Source organism: Cheilinus undulatus, linkage group 6 (genome assembly GCF_018320785.1).
Source record: "Cheilinus undulatus linkage group 6, ASM1832078v1, whole genome shotgun sequence".
Lineage (NCBI taxonomy): Eukaryota > Metazoa > Chordata > Actinopteri > Labriformes > Labridae > Cheilinus > Cheilinus undulatus.
The window spans coordinates 13,986,333-14,004,490 of NC_054870.1; the positions used below are offsets into that span (position 1 = coordinate 13,986,333).

The 18,158-nt window shown below is 41.7% G+C and overlaps 1 protein-coding gene across 1 annotated transcript in view; it reads right to left on the bottom strand.

The window, feature by feature from the left end:
* Positions 1-18,158, bottom strand: part of fancl (FA complementation group L) — a 51,211-nt gene that overhangs the window by 14,801 nt on the left and 18,252 nt on the right. The window contains exons 6-9 of the mRNA XM_041789249.1: positions 17,537-17,633; positions 13,983-14,051; positions 248-398; positions 54-137 (exon numbers count right to left, since the gene is read on the bottom strand). Coding sequence (XP_041645183.1) covers positions 54-137; positions 248-398; positions 13,983-14,051; positions 17,537-17,633 — 401 coding nt within the window. The remainder of the gene's footprint in view (positions 1-53; positions 138-247; positions 399-13,982; positions 14,052-17,536; positions 17,634-18,158) is intronic.

Below are 18,158 nucleotides of genomic sequence, written 5' to 3' on the forward strand. Positions count from 1 at the left end.
TCACTGCCTGAAAACACCCTCATGTATTGGTGTGTCTCTGCAGTCCTACCCACCATGCTCTGCTCCCAGCAGGCAGCACTCTGGCAGCATCTTGGGGTGTCTGGGATCCACCTCCACTTTGATGGACACGTTGTTTCCTGCATACATACAATATATGAGGATGAACAACAACAGTTGACTTTTTTTGTTTTTTAGGAAAAAACCTTTAAAGACTTGTCTTTGATGGTGCAGAGATCTTTCTTCCTACCAATGGCAATGCGCCTCATGGTGTCAGAGCGGCTGGGTTTCTCTGGCTCCAGAATCCAGGTCTTACTGTCAATCTCATCCAGGACATCCCAGAAATCTGTCAGAGACTCCAAAACCAGCAGGAACTGACTGTGGAGCTGGTCCAGAGTACTCTACCAAACCAGGACAGAACAAGAACACCTGTCACTTATAATGGAAGGGTTTTTGAGGTCCTTCAACAGAAGAGGACTTGAACTTTACAAAACTGTGTCAAAACTGAAACATGCCGTTTCTTTCAATACAAACTTAAAAATTATCTTGGTCACAGTTTTAATTCATAAAGATAAAGGCATACGAAGGCAATTGTAAGTGGAGCAGAAACACAATTCTTTGCAACAATGACTTAACCGAGACATAAAACGTACTAGGTGGTAGTTTCGTCACTTCAATATTGATACCCCTTTTTAACATCAGAAGTAAACCAGGCCATCAAAGAAAAACTTGTTTTTCAACATTACGGTTCAATTTTATGTTGTCACATCCAAATAAAGGATCATGTTTTGTGTCTATTTTGTAAGCCAAGTGCTAACACTAGAGAGCGGCTGAACAGTTGCAATAGGATAGTTGATATCCTGTTTAGTTAGTGAACAGTCAGTGTGTTCATATGTACAGTTAAATGGAGGTATGGTTATTAGGCCATTTTGTTTGACTACTGTTCTATTTAAGCCCAGGGGAAATTCATTTATTGACGAAAATATGTCTGCCTCCACTCTGAAAGATGGCGAAGATCAATCAATCAGTTTTTTTGATAGTGTCAATTAGAGATAGGGACTCGAGTCCACTTAAGTCGCACACATCAGTGATTTGAGACTTGACTTTGACTTGTGGTTTGGGACTCATGCACAATCTTAGGTTTTTAATTTTTCCATCATGATTTCCTGCCCCCCTTTCACTCTTTTCCCCTATCGTCCCTTTCTCTTTAACCATTTGTGCGTCTTTACACAGCAGCAATGGCTGCTCTCCTCTTATCCTCGTCTTCTTTCGTGCTGCATAACAATGACACACAAATGCGACACTCGCGCACACACCTACACTGAAACGCGCGCTAACATGTTGGCAGTGTAGACTTCAGGCTTCAATCTGTTGAGGGCAAAAGTTCCAGAATACCTGAACTTTCTCCTCCTGCCTTAAAGCTCCTCTCTGACCACAGAGGATCAGCATCAGTGCTGTCTGTGTGTGTGTGCTCTAGCTGTGTGTGTCTCTGTGTCGCATGGGTCAAGGGTGTGCGCTATATTGAAAAATTATTTTTTAAATATTCCCTTGATACTATATGTTTATGGAGAACAAATAAATGCTAAAGTCTCTGCATATGCGTTCTTAAGAAAACGTTACTTAAAAATTTGACGTGTGTATTTACATGGAATATGATACATTTGCTGTTTATTGATAATAAACAGATATAAAACTTTAAATACGGTTCATGGAGGCAGTGAGAAACACAGACAGATGGAATAAAGAAAAAAAAAAAAAAAAAGCTTAATTTTAAACATATTAAGACATTTGCACCATAAACATGACAGAAGTTTTTAAGAATTGGGGGAGAAATACTCAACATACTCTGTTGAAGATCTGTCTGAGTGGGAATTAGAAATGTTCCTTGAGTTTTTATTTCATTTCAGAAAACAGTAAATTAGATAGGGTTTTATTGTTAGTATAAACTTACCACCATTAAAGAAATGTCTGTCTTCTTCCCCTGGTGTCTGTCTCTATCAGTGAAGTATGACACATGTGTCTGTAGTGCTTCACATGTACACAGAGAAGAGTTTCATTAAGAGGAGAGCTGATACTGATCATGTTGATGAGGGACAAAAGAGAGAGCATGTGTTTCATATATACCAGAGGTACATATGATATATAACACATAGTTTCCCAACAACGATGAGTGGCCATTAACCACAGTGGCTGGTGTAAAAACAAGATAATGTCAAGCCCTGATTATATGCAAGCATACACATGCGCATGCCGTGGCCAGCCAGCCTCAAACAATAACAGTACAGGCTTTGAAATCCTTAGATAAAACCATGCAGTGGTCTAACCAGACTGGACGTCAGAAGCAGATCATAGAACACTCACTATAACCATAGAAGACTTAAGACTTGAGACTTGACTTGGACTTGTGGCCAAAGACTTGAGACTTTGGCTTGGAATTGCTACTCAAAGACTTGAGACTTGAATTGGACTTGGGACCAAAGACTTGAGACTTAGCTTGAACTTGCCACTCACAGACTTGAGACTTGACTTGTGACTAAAGACTTGAGACTTGGCTTGGACTTGCCACTCACAGACTTGAGACTTGACTTGAGACTTGGGACCAAAGACTTGAGACTTGGCTTGGACTTGCCACTCACAGACTTGAGACATGACTTGGACTTGGGACCAAAGACTTGAGACTTAGCTTGGACTTGCCACTCACAGACTTGAGACTTGACTTGGACTCAGGACCAAAGACTTGAGACTTAGCTTGGACTTACCACTCACAGACTTGAGACTTGAATTGGACTTGTGGCCAAAGACTTGAGACTTGGCTTGGACTTGCCACTCACAGATTTGAGACTTGACTTGGACTCGTGGCCAAAGACTTGAGACTTGGCTTGGACTTGCCACTCACAGACTTGAGACTTGAATTGGACTTGGGACCAAAGACTTGAGACTTAGCTTGAACTTGCCACTCACAGACTTGAGACTTGAGTTGTGACTAAAGACTTGAGACTTGGCTTGAGACTTGGGACCAAAGACTTGAGACTTGGCTTGGACTTGCCACTCACAGACTTGAGACATGACTTGGACTTGGGACCAAAGACTTGAGACTTAGCTTGGATTTGCCACTCACAGACTTGAGACTTGAATTGGACTTGTGGCCAAAGACTTGAGACTTGGATTGGACTTGCCACTCACAGACTTGAGACATGACTTGGACTCAGGACCAAAGACTTGAGACTTAGCTTGGACTTGCCACTCACAGACTTGAGACTTGAATTGGACTTGTGGCCAAAGACTTGAGACTTGGATTGGACTTGTGGCCAAAGACTTGAGACTTGGCTTGAGACTCGTGGCCAAAGACTTGAGACTTAGCTTGGACTTACCACTCACAGACTTGAGACTTGAGTTGTGACTAAAGACTTGAGACTTGGCTTGAGACTTGGGACCAAAGACTTGAGACTTGGCTTGGACTTGCCACTCACAGACTTGAGACATGACTTGGACTTGGGACCAAAGACTTGAGACTTAGCTTGGATTTGCCACTCACAGACTTGAGACTTGACTTGGACTCAGGACCAAAGACTTGAGACTTAGCTTGGACTTGCCACTCACAGACTTGAGACTTGAATTGGACTTGTGGCCAAAGACTTGAGACTTGGATTGGACTTGTGGCCAAAGACTTGAGACTTGGCTTGAGACTCGTGTCCAAAGACTTGAGACTTAGCTTGGACTTGCCACTCACAGACTTGAGACTTGACTTGTGACTAAAGACTTGAGACTTGGCTTGGACTTGCCACTCACAGACTTGAGACTTGACTTGAGACTTGGGACCAAAGACTTGAGACTTGGCTTGGACTTGCCACTCACAGACTTGAGACATGACTTGGACTTGGGACCAAAGACTTGAGACTTAGCTTGGATTTGCCACTCACAGACTTGAGACTTGACTTGGACTCAGGATCAAAGACTTGAGACTTAGCTTGGACTTACCACTCACAGACTTGAGACTTGAATTGGACTTGTGGCCAAAGACTTGAGACTTGGCTTGGACTTGCCACTCACAGATTTGAGACTTGACTTGGACTCGTGGCCAAAGACTTGAGACCTAGCTTGGACTTGCCACTCACAGACTTGAGACTTGAATTGGACTTGGGACCAAAGACTTGAGACTTAGCTTGAACTTGCCACTCACAGACTTGAGACTTGAGTTGTGACTAAAGACTTGAGACTTGGCTTGAGACTTGGGACCAAAGACTTGAGACTTGGCTTGGACTTGCCACTCACAGACTTGAGACATGACTTGGACTTGGGACCAAAGACTTGAGACTTAGCTTGGATTTGCCACTCACAGACTTGAGACTTGACTTGGACTCAGGACCAAAGACTTGAGACTTAGCTTGGACTTACCACTCACAGACTTGAGACTTGAATTGGACTTGTGGCCAAAGACTTGAGACTTGGCTTGGACTTGCCACTCACAGATTTGAGACTTGACTTGGACTCGTGGCCAAAGACTTGAGACCTAGCTTGGACTTGCCACTCACAGACTTGAGACTTGAATTGGACTTGGGACCAAAGACTTGAGACTAAGCTTGAACTTGCCACTCACAGACTTGAGACTTGAGTTGTGACTAAAGACTTGAGACTTGGCTTGAGACTTGGGACCAAAGACTTGAGACTTGGCTTGGACTTGCCACTCACAGACTTGAGACATGACTTGGACTTGGGACCAAAGACTTGAGACTTAGCTTGGATTTGCCACTCACAGACTTGAGACTTGACTTGGACTCAGGACCAAAGACTTGAGACTTAGCTTGGACTTGCCACTCACAGACATGAGACTTGAATTGGACTTGTGGCCAAAGACTTGAGACTTGGCTTGAGACTCGTGTCCAAAGACTTGAGACTTAGCTTGGACTTGCCACTCACAGACTTGAGACTTGACTTGGACTCAGGACCAAAGACTTGAGACTTGGCTTGGACTTGCCACTCACAGACTTGAGACTTGACTTGAGACTTGGGACCAAAGACTTGAGACTTGGCTTGGACTTGCCACTCACAGACTTGAGACATGACTTGGACTTGGGACCAAAGACTTGAGACTTAGCTTGGATTTGCCACTCACAGACTTGAGACTTGACTTGGACTCAGGATCAAAGACTTGAGACTTAGCTTGGACTTACCACTCACAGACTTGAGACTTGAATTGGACTTGTGGCCAAAGACTTGAGACTTGGCTTGGACTTGCCACTCACAGATTTGAGACTTGAATTGGACTTGGGACCAAAGACTTGAGACTTAGCTTGAACTTGCCACTCACAGACTTGAGACTTGAGTTGTGACTAAAGACTTGAGACTTGGCTTGAGACTTGGGACCAAAGACTTGAGACTTGGCTTGGACTTGCCACTCACAGACTTGAGACATGACTTGGACTTGGGACCAAAGACTTGAGACTTAGCTTGGACTTACCACTCACAGACTTGAGACTTGAATTGGACTTGTGGCCAAAGACTTGAGACTTGGCTTGGACTTGCCACTCACAGATTTGAGACTTGACTTGGACTCGTGGCCAAAGACTTGAGACCTAGCTTGGACTTGCCACTCACAGACTTGAGACTTGAATTGGACTTGGGACCAAAGACTTGAGACTAAGCTTGAACTTGCCACTCACAGACTTGAGACTTGAGTTGTGACTAAAGACTTGAGACTTGGCTTGAGACTTGGGACCAAAGACTTGAGACTTGGCTTGGACTTGCCACTCACAGACTTGAGACATGACTTGGACTTGGGACCAAAGACTTGAGACTTAGCTTGGATTTGCCACTCACAGACTTGAGACTTGAATTGGACTTGTGGCCAAAGACTTGAGACTTGGATTGGACTTGCCACTCACAGACTTGAGACATGACTTGGACTCAGGACCAAAGACTTGAGACTTAGCTTGGACTTGTGGCCAAAGACTTGAGACTTGGCTTGAGACTTGGGACCAAAGACTTGAGACTTGGCTTGGACTTGCCACTCACAGACTTGAGACATGACTTGGACTTGGGACCAAAGACTTGAGACTTAGCTTGGATTTGCCACTCACAGACTTGAGACTTGAACTGGACTTGTGGCCAAAGACTTGAGACTTGGATCTGACTTGCCACTCACAGACTTGAGACTTGAATTGGACTTGTGGCCAAAGACTTGAGACTTGGCTTGGACTTGTGGCCAAAGACTTGAGACTTGGCTTGAGACTCGTGGCCAAAGACTTGAGACTTAGCTTGGACTTACCACTCACAGACTTGAGACTTGAGTTGTGACTAAAGACTTGAGACTTGGCTTGAGACTTGGGACCAAAGACTTGAGACTTGGCTTGGACTTGCCACTCACAGACTTGAGACATGACTTGGACTTGGGACCAAAGACTTGAGACTTAGCTTGGATTTGCCACTCACAGACTTGAGACTTGACTTGGACTCAGGACCAAAGACTTGAGACTTAGCTTGGACTTGCCACTCACAGACATGAGACTTGAATTGGACTTGTGGCCAAAGACTTGAGACTTGGCTTGAGACTCGTGTCCAAAGACTTGAGACTTAGCTTGGACTTGCCACTCACAGACTTGAGACTTGACTTGTGACTAAAGACTTGAGACTTGGCTTGGACTTGCCACTCACAGACTTGAGACTTGACTTGAGACTTGGGACCAAAGACTTGAGACTTGGCTTGGACTTGCCACTCACAGACTTGAGACATGACTTGGACTTGGGACCAAAGACTTGAGACTTAGCTTGGATTTGCCACTCACAGACTTGAGACTTGACTTGGACTCAGGATCAAAGACTTGAGACTTAGCTTGGACTTACCACTCACAGACTTGAGACTTGAATTGGACTTGTGGCCAAAGACTTGAGACTTGGCTTGGACTTGCCACTCACAGATTTGAGACTTGACTTGGACTCGTGGCCAAAGACTTGAGACCTAGCTTGGACTTGCCACTCACAGACTTGAGACTTGAATTGGACTTGGGACCAAAGACTTGAGACTTAGCTTGAACTTGCCACTCACAGACTTGAGACTTGAGTTGTGACTAAAGACTTGAGACTTGGCTTGAGACTTGGGACCAAAGACTTGAGACTTGGCTTGGACTTGCCACTCACAGACTTGAGACATGACTTGGACTTGGGACCAAAGACTTGAGACTTAGCTTGGATTTGCCACTCACAGACTTGAGACTTGACTTGGACTCAGGACCAAAGACTTGAGACTTAGCTTGGACTTGCCACTCACAGACTTGAGACTTGGATTGGACCTGTGGCCAAAGACTTGAGACTTGAATTGGACTTGTGTCCAAAGACTTGAGACTTGGCTTGGACTTGCCACTCACAGACTTGAGACTTGACTTGGACTCGTGGCCAAAGACTTGAGACTTGGCTTGGACTTGCCACTCACAGACTTGAGACTTGAATTGGACTTGTGGCCAAAGACTTGAGACTTAGCTTGGACTTGCCACTCAAAGACTTGAGACTTGACTTGGGACCAAAGACTTGAGACTTAGCTTGGACTTGCCACTCACATACTTGAGACTTGACTTGAGACTTGGGACCAAAGGCTTGAGACTTGGCTTGAACTTTCCACTCACAGACTTGAGACTTGACTTGGACTTGTGACCAAAGACTTGAGACTTGTCTTGAACTTGCCAAACAAAGACTCAAGACTTGACTTGGACTTGCAAAATATGACTTGTGTGCATCCCTGGTGTCAAGTCATAACAAATTTTGTGCATATATTCAACTAAAATGTAGGTCTAGACTGTACTCTGTTGTATTGTTTTATTTCCTTATTAATCAATGTCTATGTTGACTTTTTAATGTACTTACTTGTTATAATTTGTATTTAATGAAATTTTGAGACCAGACAGTAATCCATTATCAGCACAGCACTTGACAAAATTTGGCAAGTGACATGTCAAGGAAAGACTGCTGTTCAACAGGCAGAAACCTCAACCAGAACTAGACCCATGTCATCTGCTGGAAATGAGATGCACACTATCCCTGTAGCTTATGGAGTTATTTGAAGGCAGATGACATAGGACTTTTAATATGTTACATGTTTATGCTTATAAACTTCTGGGTCAAAGGTAGGGGGGAAACTGTCCAGCATACTCTGAATACCTAAGCTAGTTTAGGTCTGATTGGGGTGTATAAATGCACAAGTAAGTCCATCTCCAACCACATGATCCAACTGTGTTGGCTGGACTTTAAGAGATATGACTTTGTACAATTCTGGACAAACGTGTTAAAATTATGAAAATCAGGGCAGATATCGATAACAGTGTGTAAAATAATAATTTAGTGAGTGCTTTCACTGATTCAGGTGTTTTTTCCCAAGACTTCTTTTGATGTCAACTTTCCAAATGTCCTCTTATGACATCTATTCATGTCACATTATTTGCCAACAAGGCTGTTATCAGCTGATATCAGTGTTACATTGATGCATCTGCACATCTCTGTAACATGCATTTTAAACTCCACTTTTAGTCAGAATAACACAATTCAATCAGGAACACTCTTGTCATACATTTTACTACCTTATTACAAAATGGATATACAGTTTTACTTGGCAGAGAAGGCTCTGCTCAAAAGATGCTCCCTGGGTTAATCAAAAAGCATGCTTTGACTTTCCAGGGAACACATGGCTAGAAACCCCCATATGGATAGGTACATTTATGACAATGTGTACTGAGTACAATAACATTAGTGCAAAATCAATTAATCCATAGTAGCATGAATCTCAATGTGAGGGTGCAACAAGGTTTACTATAAAGGAGGAGGCTGGGGTGGAGGAGGTTAAACTTGCCAGCAGTAGCAGAGTGGTGCATCAGCATTAATGCAAGCAGAGATTAGTGAGAAGTATGTCATATTTAAATACATTGCTGTGTTGAGAGAAAGAGCTGTGATAGGCTGTGGGTTGGGAGGCGATAATTGGGATCAGCAGGCTGTCAGCTGATCACGGATGGGCATATAACTACCGTGTCCTGCGTGAACTACCACTGAGCTTCATTAATTTGACTTTTTCCAGTGACAAAAAGTGAGAGACAGAAATTGCTACTGCATAAACATCAGTTGAACTTTTTTCATGACAGCAGAGTAGGTTTCATTGAATGGTAATACAATCCATGACCCTAAATAAATCCGCTGCTGAAATCTCAATTTTTCACTCAGCCACCTCTAATGATTTTGCATGAACAGGTAACACAATTTGTCATGTTGGTTTAGATGTTTTAATCTTCAACCACATAATCTAGATGTGTTAGTCTCACTTTGGAAATTCTATTTAAAACTATATCAAGTGGACAACCATGTTTATATCTATTTTAAAAGTCCATCTTAGTTGGACTAACACAACAAATCCTCTTTTTCTAACTGCATGGAGCATACTGAGTGGTGGCTATTGTTCCTGTGTTTTCATCAGTTGTGTGTGACGGCCAATCCCTTCAAAATTCTAATACACAGAAAGCTGAGAAGCAGCAGCTACACCAAAATGTGGTAAAAGCTCAGTGAAGATTTATCTTATTATTACAGAACTACTTTGGTAAAAACATTTACCCACCATGTGGCTGGTAGCCCTCTGAGATTACTCGCCATGCTGAAAATCTGCCAGCACTGGCACTTGGCTGTTAATTTTGGATCCTGGTTGTGAAGCATAGGCGGCACCTTTGTGTACATTTCCAAGGAAAAGTTTTGCATTTCGCCAGTTGAAAAACTGGGAGGAGATTTTTTTAAAGATACTATGAATGCATGAATGCAGAAATAAAAGAGAAGATTTCAGTGATAAACCAATCATATACTGTCTCTCTTCCATTAGATTCATGCAATCGGACTGGCCCACTGCTGTGTCCCCAACTGTAATTTGGATTAACACTAACGTTGCTATTGGCTTGTTAATGCATCTAGATACATAGGAATAATATCACTACATCCCATTTCAAGAAACTAGAGTAACTCAAAGAGCCAATAGAAATTGACCAGTTGGTAAAAACTGTAACAACTTAATGCCCACACACATCCTCATTTACACCCACACACACACAGAAGAGAAAGGGAGGCTGATGGAGGTGTCGGAGAGCAATACAGATGGAATGAGAGGGAAAGAATTAGGGGAAAAAATGAACCAAAAATTATGGGTCATTGTGCCAGCACAGTGCACACAATTAAGCATCGTCCAGGTGCTGAGAGCCTCAGCAATTACAGCCCAATTAATGCCAGTGGCATGATTACGGTTATGGCTTAGGATAACTACACAAGGCCCAGTTCAGAAGAGAAAAAAAAAAGAACAGGGGAAGAAGAGCTGGTAATTGAATTCCTGCTGTATTTGAGAAGAGACCATGAGCGAGAGCGGGGGGCTGTGAGATGGCATAAAAGAGACTGAATCAGAGCTGTGATATTATCTATTTATGCTGTCTCTGACTGACCTCAATTTGGCTCTTTAAAGCTGCTGGGCTGATAGAATTCACTCCTCTTTACATATGTATGCTGGTAAACTTAGCTGGAGTCAAAAAGCACAGAAAAATGAACATTTGAGTTAAAATAAGAAGGTCAAATAAGGCCCAGCAGATGAGATGCCTGTTCAAGGCCCACAGATCAGGAAGCTCAGAGAACTTTTATGTGACAGAGAGGGGAGCATTGCAAAGGCACAGAGCGGCCCAGAGAAATAAAGTCCAGCAGAGACCCACAAACAGCCCAGTTTTCAGGAACTGCATGTGGAAACACAAATAACCAAACTTTAAACCACCAAATTACTCAGATTTCTTTCCTGTATCATTCCACTAAAGTCAGGGTGAGTTGACGTCAGGATGCAGCAGGAAACTTTCAAGAAAATCTACTGCAACCATTTGGAAGGTGGTGATGATGTTTATATCCTGTGACATTGCAGGGTAGAAAGTCTGTTCTCTCTGCTAAGCTTCTCATGTTTATGTCTGAGAACCAGAGTGAAGCTCTACAGGAAGGCAAATGCTGCTAACTGAAGCTGAGGCGGCTACTAGTGGCAGGAGGCTTCATTGCAGTTTTAGAAGGGCATTTGACTGGGAATTCAAACAACTATGGGAAGTGACACAGCACACTACATAAAACATAAATATGATGCCTTAAAAAGGTTCTAAAATACACCAATCTTTATTCATTTTTATATTTATTTTATCATTCTCAGGATATTAGACCATTCACTTCTGTGTTTTCTTTTTTTTATTTTACATCTTTCAAAACCTGTTTTTTTCTTTTTTTTTTCCAAACTGAATACACAACAAGCTGTACCAACTATTAGATTTCATTCTCAATAACACAAGACGGATGAAAGTGTAAGCTACACTCATGTCAGCTTAAAAGTAATTCATGACAGAAGCCTAGAACTAGACTTACAACTTCAGGACTTTTTTTTTTCCTTTTTTTTTTTAACTGAAAATGTGAACACATATACAAACCATGACCCCAAAACTGAGGTACACTGAACCATGACCTCTGTGACCGTTACACCCCTAATAATTGGTTTGCCTTTTTCAAAACAGAAGTGTGGTAATTAGTGGGCGCATTGCTTACGATTTTTTTTATTCAGCTTTTTTATACTCACAGTCTACCACTTACGTGTATGAAATAACCACATTGCACACATTACAGACTGAACAACATTTCATAAATATAACAGAGAAAAAGGTCAGAGGTCTAATCCAGGGTTAAATAACGTATAAACCCAGTAGTTACACAAACGGTGGCTCGCTTCTTTTCGTTAGCATTAGCCAAAGCTAACATAGCTATGCTAGCTATAATCAATGTTACAATATAAGTCAATATAACTAAGTTAGACTTTGGGCTTTTGCAAACGTAGCTAAATCGAACATAGCTATGTAGTGATTGAGTTGCTTAAACCATAGCTAAAACCAACAAAGCTCTGCTAGCTACGTAATTAACGTTACTACATAAGCCAAAGAAGCCAAGTTAGTTTAGCAACATAAGCTTTAGCATAAAAACAAATGTAGATATGTATAGAACATAGCTATGTAGCTTACATAGCAACTTTGTGAGCTAAGCTTTAGCTACATTGGCTACTTAGCTATGTTAGCTATGTAGCTCATGCAGTAAATGAAGCTATGCAAGCTTCGCTCGCTGTGTTATGGTGTTTTCATAGAGGACGAGCTTCTCTCCTGTAACGGACTGTTTACTTGGAAACATAAATGTTTTGGAATAAGGTTTTGTAGGTCAGGTCTTTTCTGGTATTCTAACCATTACCTAAACAGCAATGGAAGTTTAGTACGACTTTATTTTGAAAGTTTTAGTGTGTATTTCCATTCTAAATAAACAGCGTCTCAGATGAACAGTCTGTGAGAGTGGCCATCAGAGTTGTTCAGTTTTCAGCCAGACCCCTCTAAACATCATGCACCCTTAGCTAAATTACTTTAGAGCAATGTTTGGCTACTTGTTTAACATTTTAAGCACAGCACAACAATACCATGATAATAAATACAACTGTGATAATTATGGTCATCATAGTTGAGGTACATAATTTTGATATTATTGCAGCTCTATATGTTATAATCCATCTTTATGGACATATAGTTAAATAAACGTCTTGGTTAGGACTTTATTCCTTGATTGACCAAAGACCCAATTATATTCTTTGACTTTGAAACTCTCAATATTTTAATTAATACAGTTTTAAGTTGTTAAAAATCACCTTTACATGGACTGAGAGCAAGCCGCAAGGACATACACCACACTCACACAGACACAGGTTTATTTCTCTTGCCATTCTAGTTCCACACAAACGCACAGAGTGGCATGTCTTGGCCCTGCAACAGAGCAGGCAATAATTACTCATTCAAATGAACATGTCAGGACTGCCGACAGACAGGCCCTTCCCCCCGCCACACATATGCACACACACCGACACACACACTTCACAAATCAGACAAAAAACACACTTGGCACAGATGCAAGCACATACACAAATGATAAGCACATACACGTACACACACTTCATGTTGCAGTGTGGGAGAGATCCATCAACGGCCCAGCAGGCAGACAGGCTCCATACGGTAGCGCTGTTCTAAGCTGGTCTTCACTGTACGCCTGCCATGTATCAGCTCAACAACACACACATATACACACTGATATGCGCACACATTAGCATCTCTCTGCTCAGATTCTCTTCTTCACCGTTTCCTCTCTGATTTCTGCCTACACACTCACAGAGCACTCTGGGATAGATTTGAAGCGCTGGGTAGAATGGTCCAGTGCAATGCTAAGACATGGAGGAGTAGTTTTTATGATGGAAAACTGCTGGTGTGACTGAAAATAAAAACAAACTGGATCCCTCAGTGTGTTTAAGAGTGACACAGACTTGAAGGCCGCCACAAAGATGAGAAGCAGAGCTGCAATAAAAGTAGAAAGATAGCAAACTAATATCAAGGAAGCAAAGAGAGAATGCATGGTTGGTTTTACATCAAAACTGTTTCACACCACATTAGGTGAACTAAAACTTGACAGGCTGACAGCAAAATGCCTTCAGAGATCAGCTAAAGAAGCATTACAGCAAATTATGCAATAGTAAGGACAGATTACGTTCATGTGCTTTTGTTGGGTTTCGCGATGTTCCTAGGACATTGATTTCGCATACAACTTTAATATATATATATTAAAGTTGTATATATATATATATACATATACATATATATATATATATAACACACACACACACACACACACACATATATATATATATATATATATATATATATATATCTTTAATATTTCAGCCCTAAGATATTTTGGGACGTTATCGTGATATGCAATTTTAACACTGTTATGTTCCTAATCCATAAGTTTGTTCATATCATTTTGAGACTTGATTTTATGTAGGGGTTCATCTCACAAAAATAGAAAACCAGTACAATATTTAGCCTAACATTTTAAATAGACAAGAAAGGATAGAGTTTGTGAGTAGATGCACCTGTACATACCTGTGGTGTCCAGGTTAAGGCCAGAGGAATGGGCAGGTGAGCTGTGCATTCAGGAGCCTCTGCAGGATGCTGAGGATGAATGGGAAAATTATACGGTTCTTATCAAACAACTTATTGATATGTAGTAACAAGGTACCAGTCAACAACCTGTTTTGCTACTGTGGATGGATCAAACTGATTAAACAGGTTATTCCACCTGTCTGTAAGGTTTTTGCCAGGTTCTCATTAGCAACTGGTTATTTTGTCTTTTGTCTTCTTTAGAATTCAATGTAAAATTTGGTGCAGTCATACAGGACAGTTTTCATATGTAGCCAGAATCTCCTTAAGCTCCTTAATAAGAGGCTTTGGTCAGCACATCAGAGCCAGATTTCCTCTCTCTGTTCACCTTCACCAACAAGCTACTGTACTTTGTGTCCTTTCTCTGAGTTCTTCCTCTCCCTCTCCCTCCCCTGCTGTCCAAGCCCCTCTGAGAGGCTGTGCCAGCGTTGCCTCCTCCCTGGCTGTGCCTGGTGAGGGATGACCTGGCGCTGGATCTGGCGGAAGCAGCTGGAACGAAGGGAGGACTTCAAGCTATTTTTACCCGGTGCCAGAGGGGTGAGGAGGGCCAGGTGGGCAGGTGGGCTCAGAGTGGGGTCCACCACCCTCCCGTGTCTCTGGTGGATGTCATCTGGGCACAGGTACGCACCACCTCCCTCTGCCACACCCCCACTACGCCTGGAATAAACGCAACAACACTGTGGGGTACTTATTCATGCCAGGATCAACAGGAGTAAGGTTCAGAGACACAGGGATATGTGTTTTTACTCTGAGAACAGATTCAATATTGAAAAAACTTTTAGACATTTAAACTTGTGTTAACCCTTTTTAGCGACGAAAACTGGTACCTGTTGGTTATTCGGGTGCTAAAGTAGACTGCACATTTTTATAAGCTTCCTGTAAGGTGAACTTTTGGTTGGACAGAGCCCACCACTGTTATGCAATGCTACAATTCATTTACAGCCTATCTTTATCTGTATATTAGCACATAGAACATAACTTGACATCCTGATCCTGTCTGTTACATTATGGATAATTCCTTTTTTATATTACCTCTGGAAGGGAGGGAGGGGAGAGGGAGAAAAAGAGAGTGCATATGCACCACTATGCACAGAGAGGAAGAAAAAGGACAGAACTTCATTTGATCCTCTGTCTTCATGTATCACAGTTTACCTCTGAAGTGTGAAAACAGTCCTGCAACCATAAATCCCCTCCTGTGATAAACATCCTTTTTGTTTTTGTTTTTTTTGCAGATTCAAAGCATTTTGTAAAGGGATTGAATGAATGAAATGTGTGTAAAGATGAGCTCTGCTTGCTGTGCTTGCACATGCACATCGGCAGGTGTTTGGTCCAACGTGCTTCTTGTACAGGTACATCTCAAAAAAAGTAAGTGTGGTAAGAAAAAGGTAGACAAGCAAAAATGATGCACTCAGCCTTTAGAGGATTGTCAAACAAAGCAGATTCAAGAACTTATGGGAGCTTCATAAGGAGCTGACTGAGGCTGGAGTCAGTAGCTCAAGAGCCACCACACAGACTAACAGGTCCAGGACATGGGCTACAAGTGTCGTATACTTAGTGACGAGCCACTCCTGAACCAGACCACATTATAGGCCTTTCATCTGGGCTAAAGAGAAAATAACTGGACTGTTGCTCTGTGGTCAAAAGTCCTGTTGTTAGATGAATGACAATTTTGCATTTCACTTGGAAATCAAGGTCCCGGAGACAGGAGGAAGAATCCAAGATGCTTGAAGTCCGGTGTTTTCAGTTTCCACAGTCAGTGATGGTTTGAGGTGCCGTGTCATCTGCTGTTGTTGGTTCACTGGTCTTTATCAAGTGCAGAGTCAACACTGTCAGCTGTCTACCAGGAAATTTTAGAGCACTTCATGCTTCCATATGCTGGGAAGCTTTATGGAGATACTGATTTCCTCTTCCAGCAGGACTTGGCACCTGCCAGTAGTGAAGCCAAAACTACCAGAGACTGGTTCGCTGACCCTGGTATTACTGGGCTTGATTGGCCAGCCAACTGGTCTGACCTGAGCCCCAAAGAGAACGTCTGGGGAAATGTCAATAAGAAGACGATACACCAGACTCAACAATACAGACAAGTTGAAGGCTGCTTTCAGAGCAACCTGGGCTTCATAACACCTCAGGTGTGCCACAGACTGCCTCAATGCCACATTGCATTAATGCATTAACTCATGTAAAATGATCCCTGACCAAGTACTGGGTACATAAATGAGCATACTGTATATTTCATAATGTTAACATTTCTGTATTATAAATGCTTTTTTATCTATGTTTTGTAATATTCTGATGTTTTGAGGTAGTGGATTTTTGATTTTTGTGAGTTGTAAGCCATAATTATCAAGACTAAAACAAAAAAGCTTGAAGTTTTTCATTTTGGATGAGATGAATCTAGAATGTATGGAAGTTTTATTTGAAACAGATCAAAAAGTAACTTTTTCTTATTATATATTCTTTGCGCTTCACCTGTATATTGTGGTTTGTAAGATCTAGTGGTAATACTTGTGGTTATGCCATTGGTGAAAACTTACATTATTCTTAACTGTTTTAAATGCTTGGCATAAATCATCTGCTAATCATTTAATGTGGGTAAATGTGAGAACAATATTTTGAATCCAGTCACTGTTACCTTAAGTGACAGAAATGACAGCAGACAATTAGAGTTGAGTTGTAATGAAGTGAAAACAGCCTTTAAGGTTAACAAGAAGCAGTAATGTCTGATGGACTGTTATTCTTTATTAACATTCTTTCACAAGCCTGGTAGTTGTTATAATGGGGCTGGGGGACTCATGGGGATCCTTGAGCCTATTAGAGGGAGTTACCAGTGACTCTAATGCCACAATAATTGAATTCACACAAAATTATCACATTCTGAGAACCATGTTCTGGTACACTCAGATGACTCTGGAGCCTCGTCTGCATGCATCTACAATTCATAGTAGAATCAACCACGGTAATTTGATGTTCCTGGGATTATAAAACACTGTGCCACCTCTTCTCTGACAATTTGTAGATCTGTGACATGCAAACATTTCAGACACCCTGCTACTCCAACAACCTACATCTACCTTTATCTACTGCAGGTAAAGGTTGTTCGTACTTTCCTCGACAGCAGCGAGCACAGGCAGCGACTATGCAGATGAGTGTGGGTGTATTGGTTTTCTTTATGCATACAGGAAGGTTTTCCATCATGCTGAGGTCTATGTGGAGATGTTTTATCTGTGCTACATCTCAGTCACAGTGGGTTATCATGTCTCTCCACACCCTCTCCAGTTTGACCTAGATTTAGGGGTGCAGATGTAAATCACTGATTTGCTATCAGCAAATTGAACAACCCATACGCGTTCAGTGGAGTTGGCCTGTTTGGATTTGGATTGGCGGTAGGTCAACATCAAATTGTAGAGTTTTCCAGTTGATGGTGGATCATTTTCAGTGTGGAAAGTCCTTACAGTAAGCAGTGTGTGTTACTGTGTGTTCAGGAGAGATTTTCTTACCTTCGACTTGAATTTAACAGTGAGGACGTGCTGCCTTCCAGAGGAATCGTCTGCCTTCAGTTTCACCGTTCTAAACTCTGTGTCTATGAAGAGCAGCCTGAAGATGGACACACACACAATACATAACACAATAAATCAACATCCGTACACAGAGAAGGGTACACTTAACAGTGTAAACTGACAGCAGCCATCATCCGTCATTAATCATTGCTGCAGAGAGCAATATTGAGACATCAACACTTTAGATTTATCACTCTAGGCAACAACACAGGGACACTGCATCAGGCGACAACTCCACATTTAAAACGACAAGATGTGTTGCATGCTTTTCTTCTTTTCTCATTTGCATTCATCCCAATGTTTTCAGTGCTTTAAGGAAGGAATATAATAAATTCAATCACACTGAGGTTGAGAACATTGTTGTTTATGGTGAGTCAAAACAAAAAAAAATCCTGTTATTTATGTGATGCACAGATGTATCAAACACTGGTCAAATAATGTGGCATGAACAGATATCACTAGTCAGTGTTTATCTGTTGTGTCAAATCATATTATTGCAAGCATCTGGTGCATCTAAACGCTAAATCAAACACGTGATTGGTCAAACTCTGATCTGGTCTGG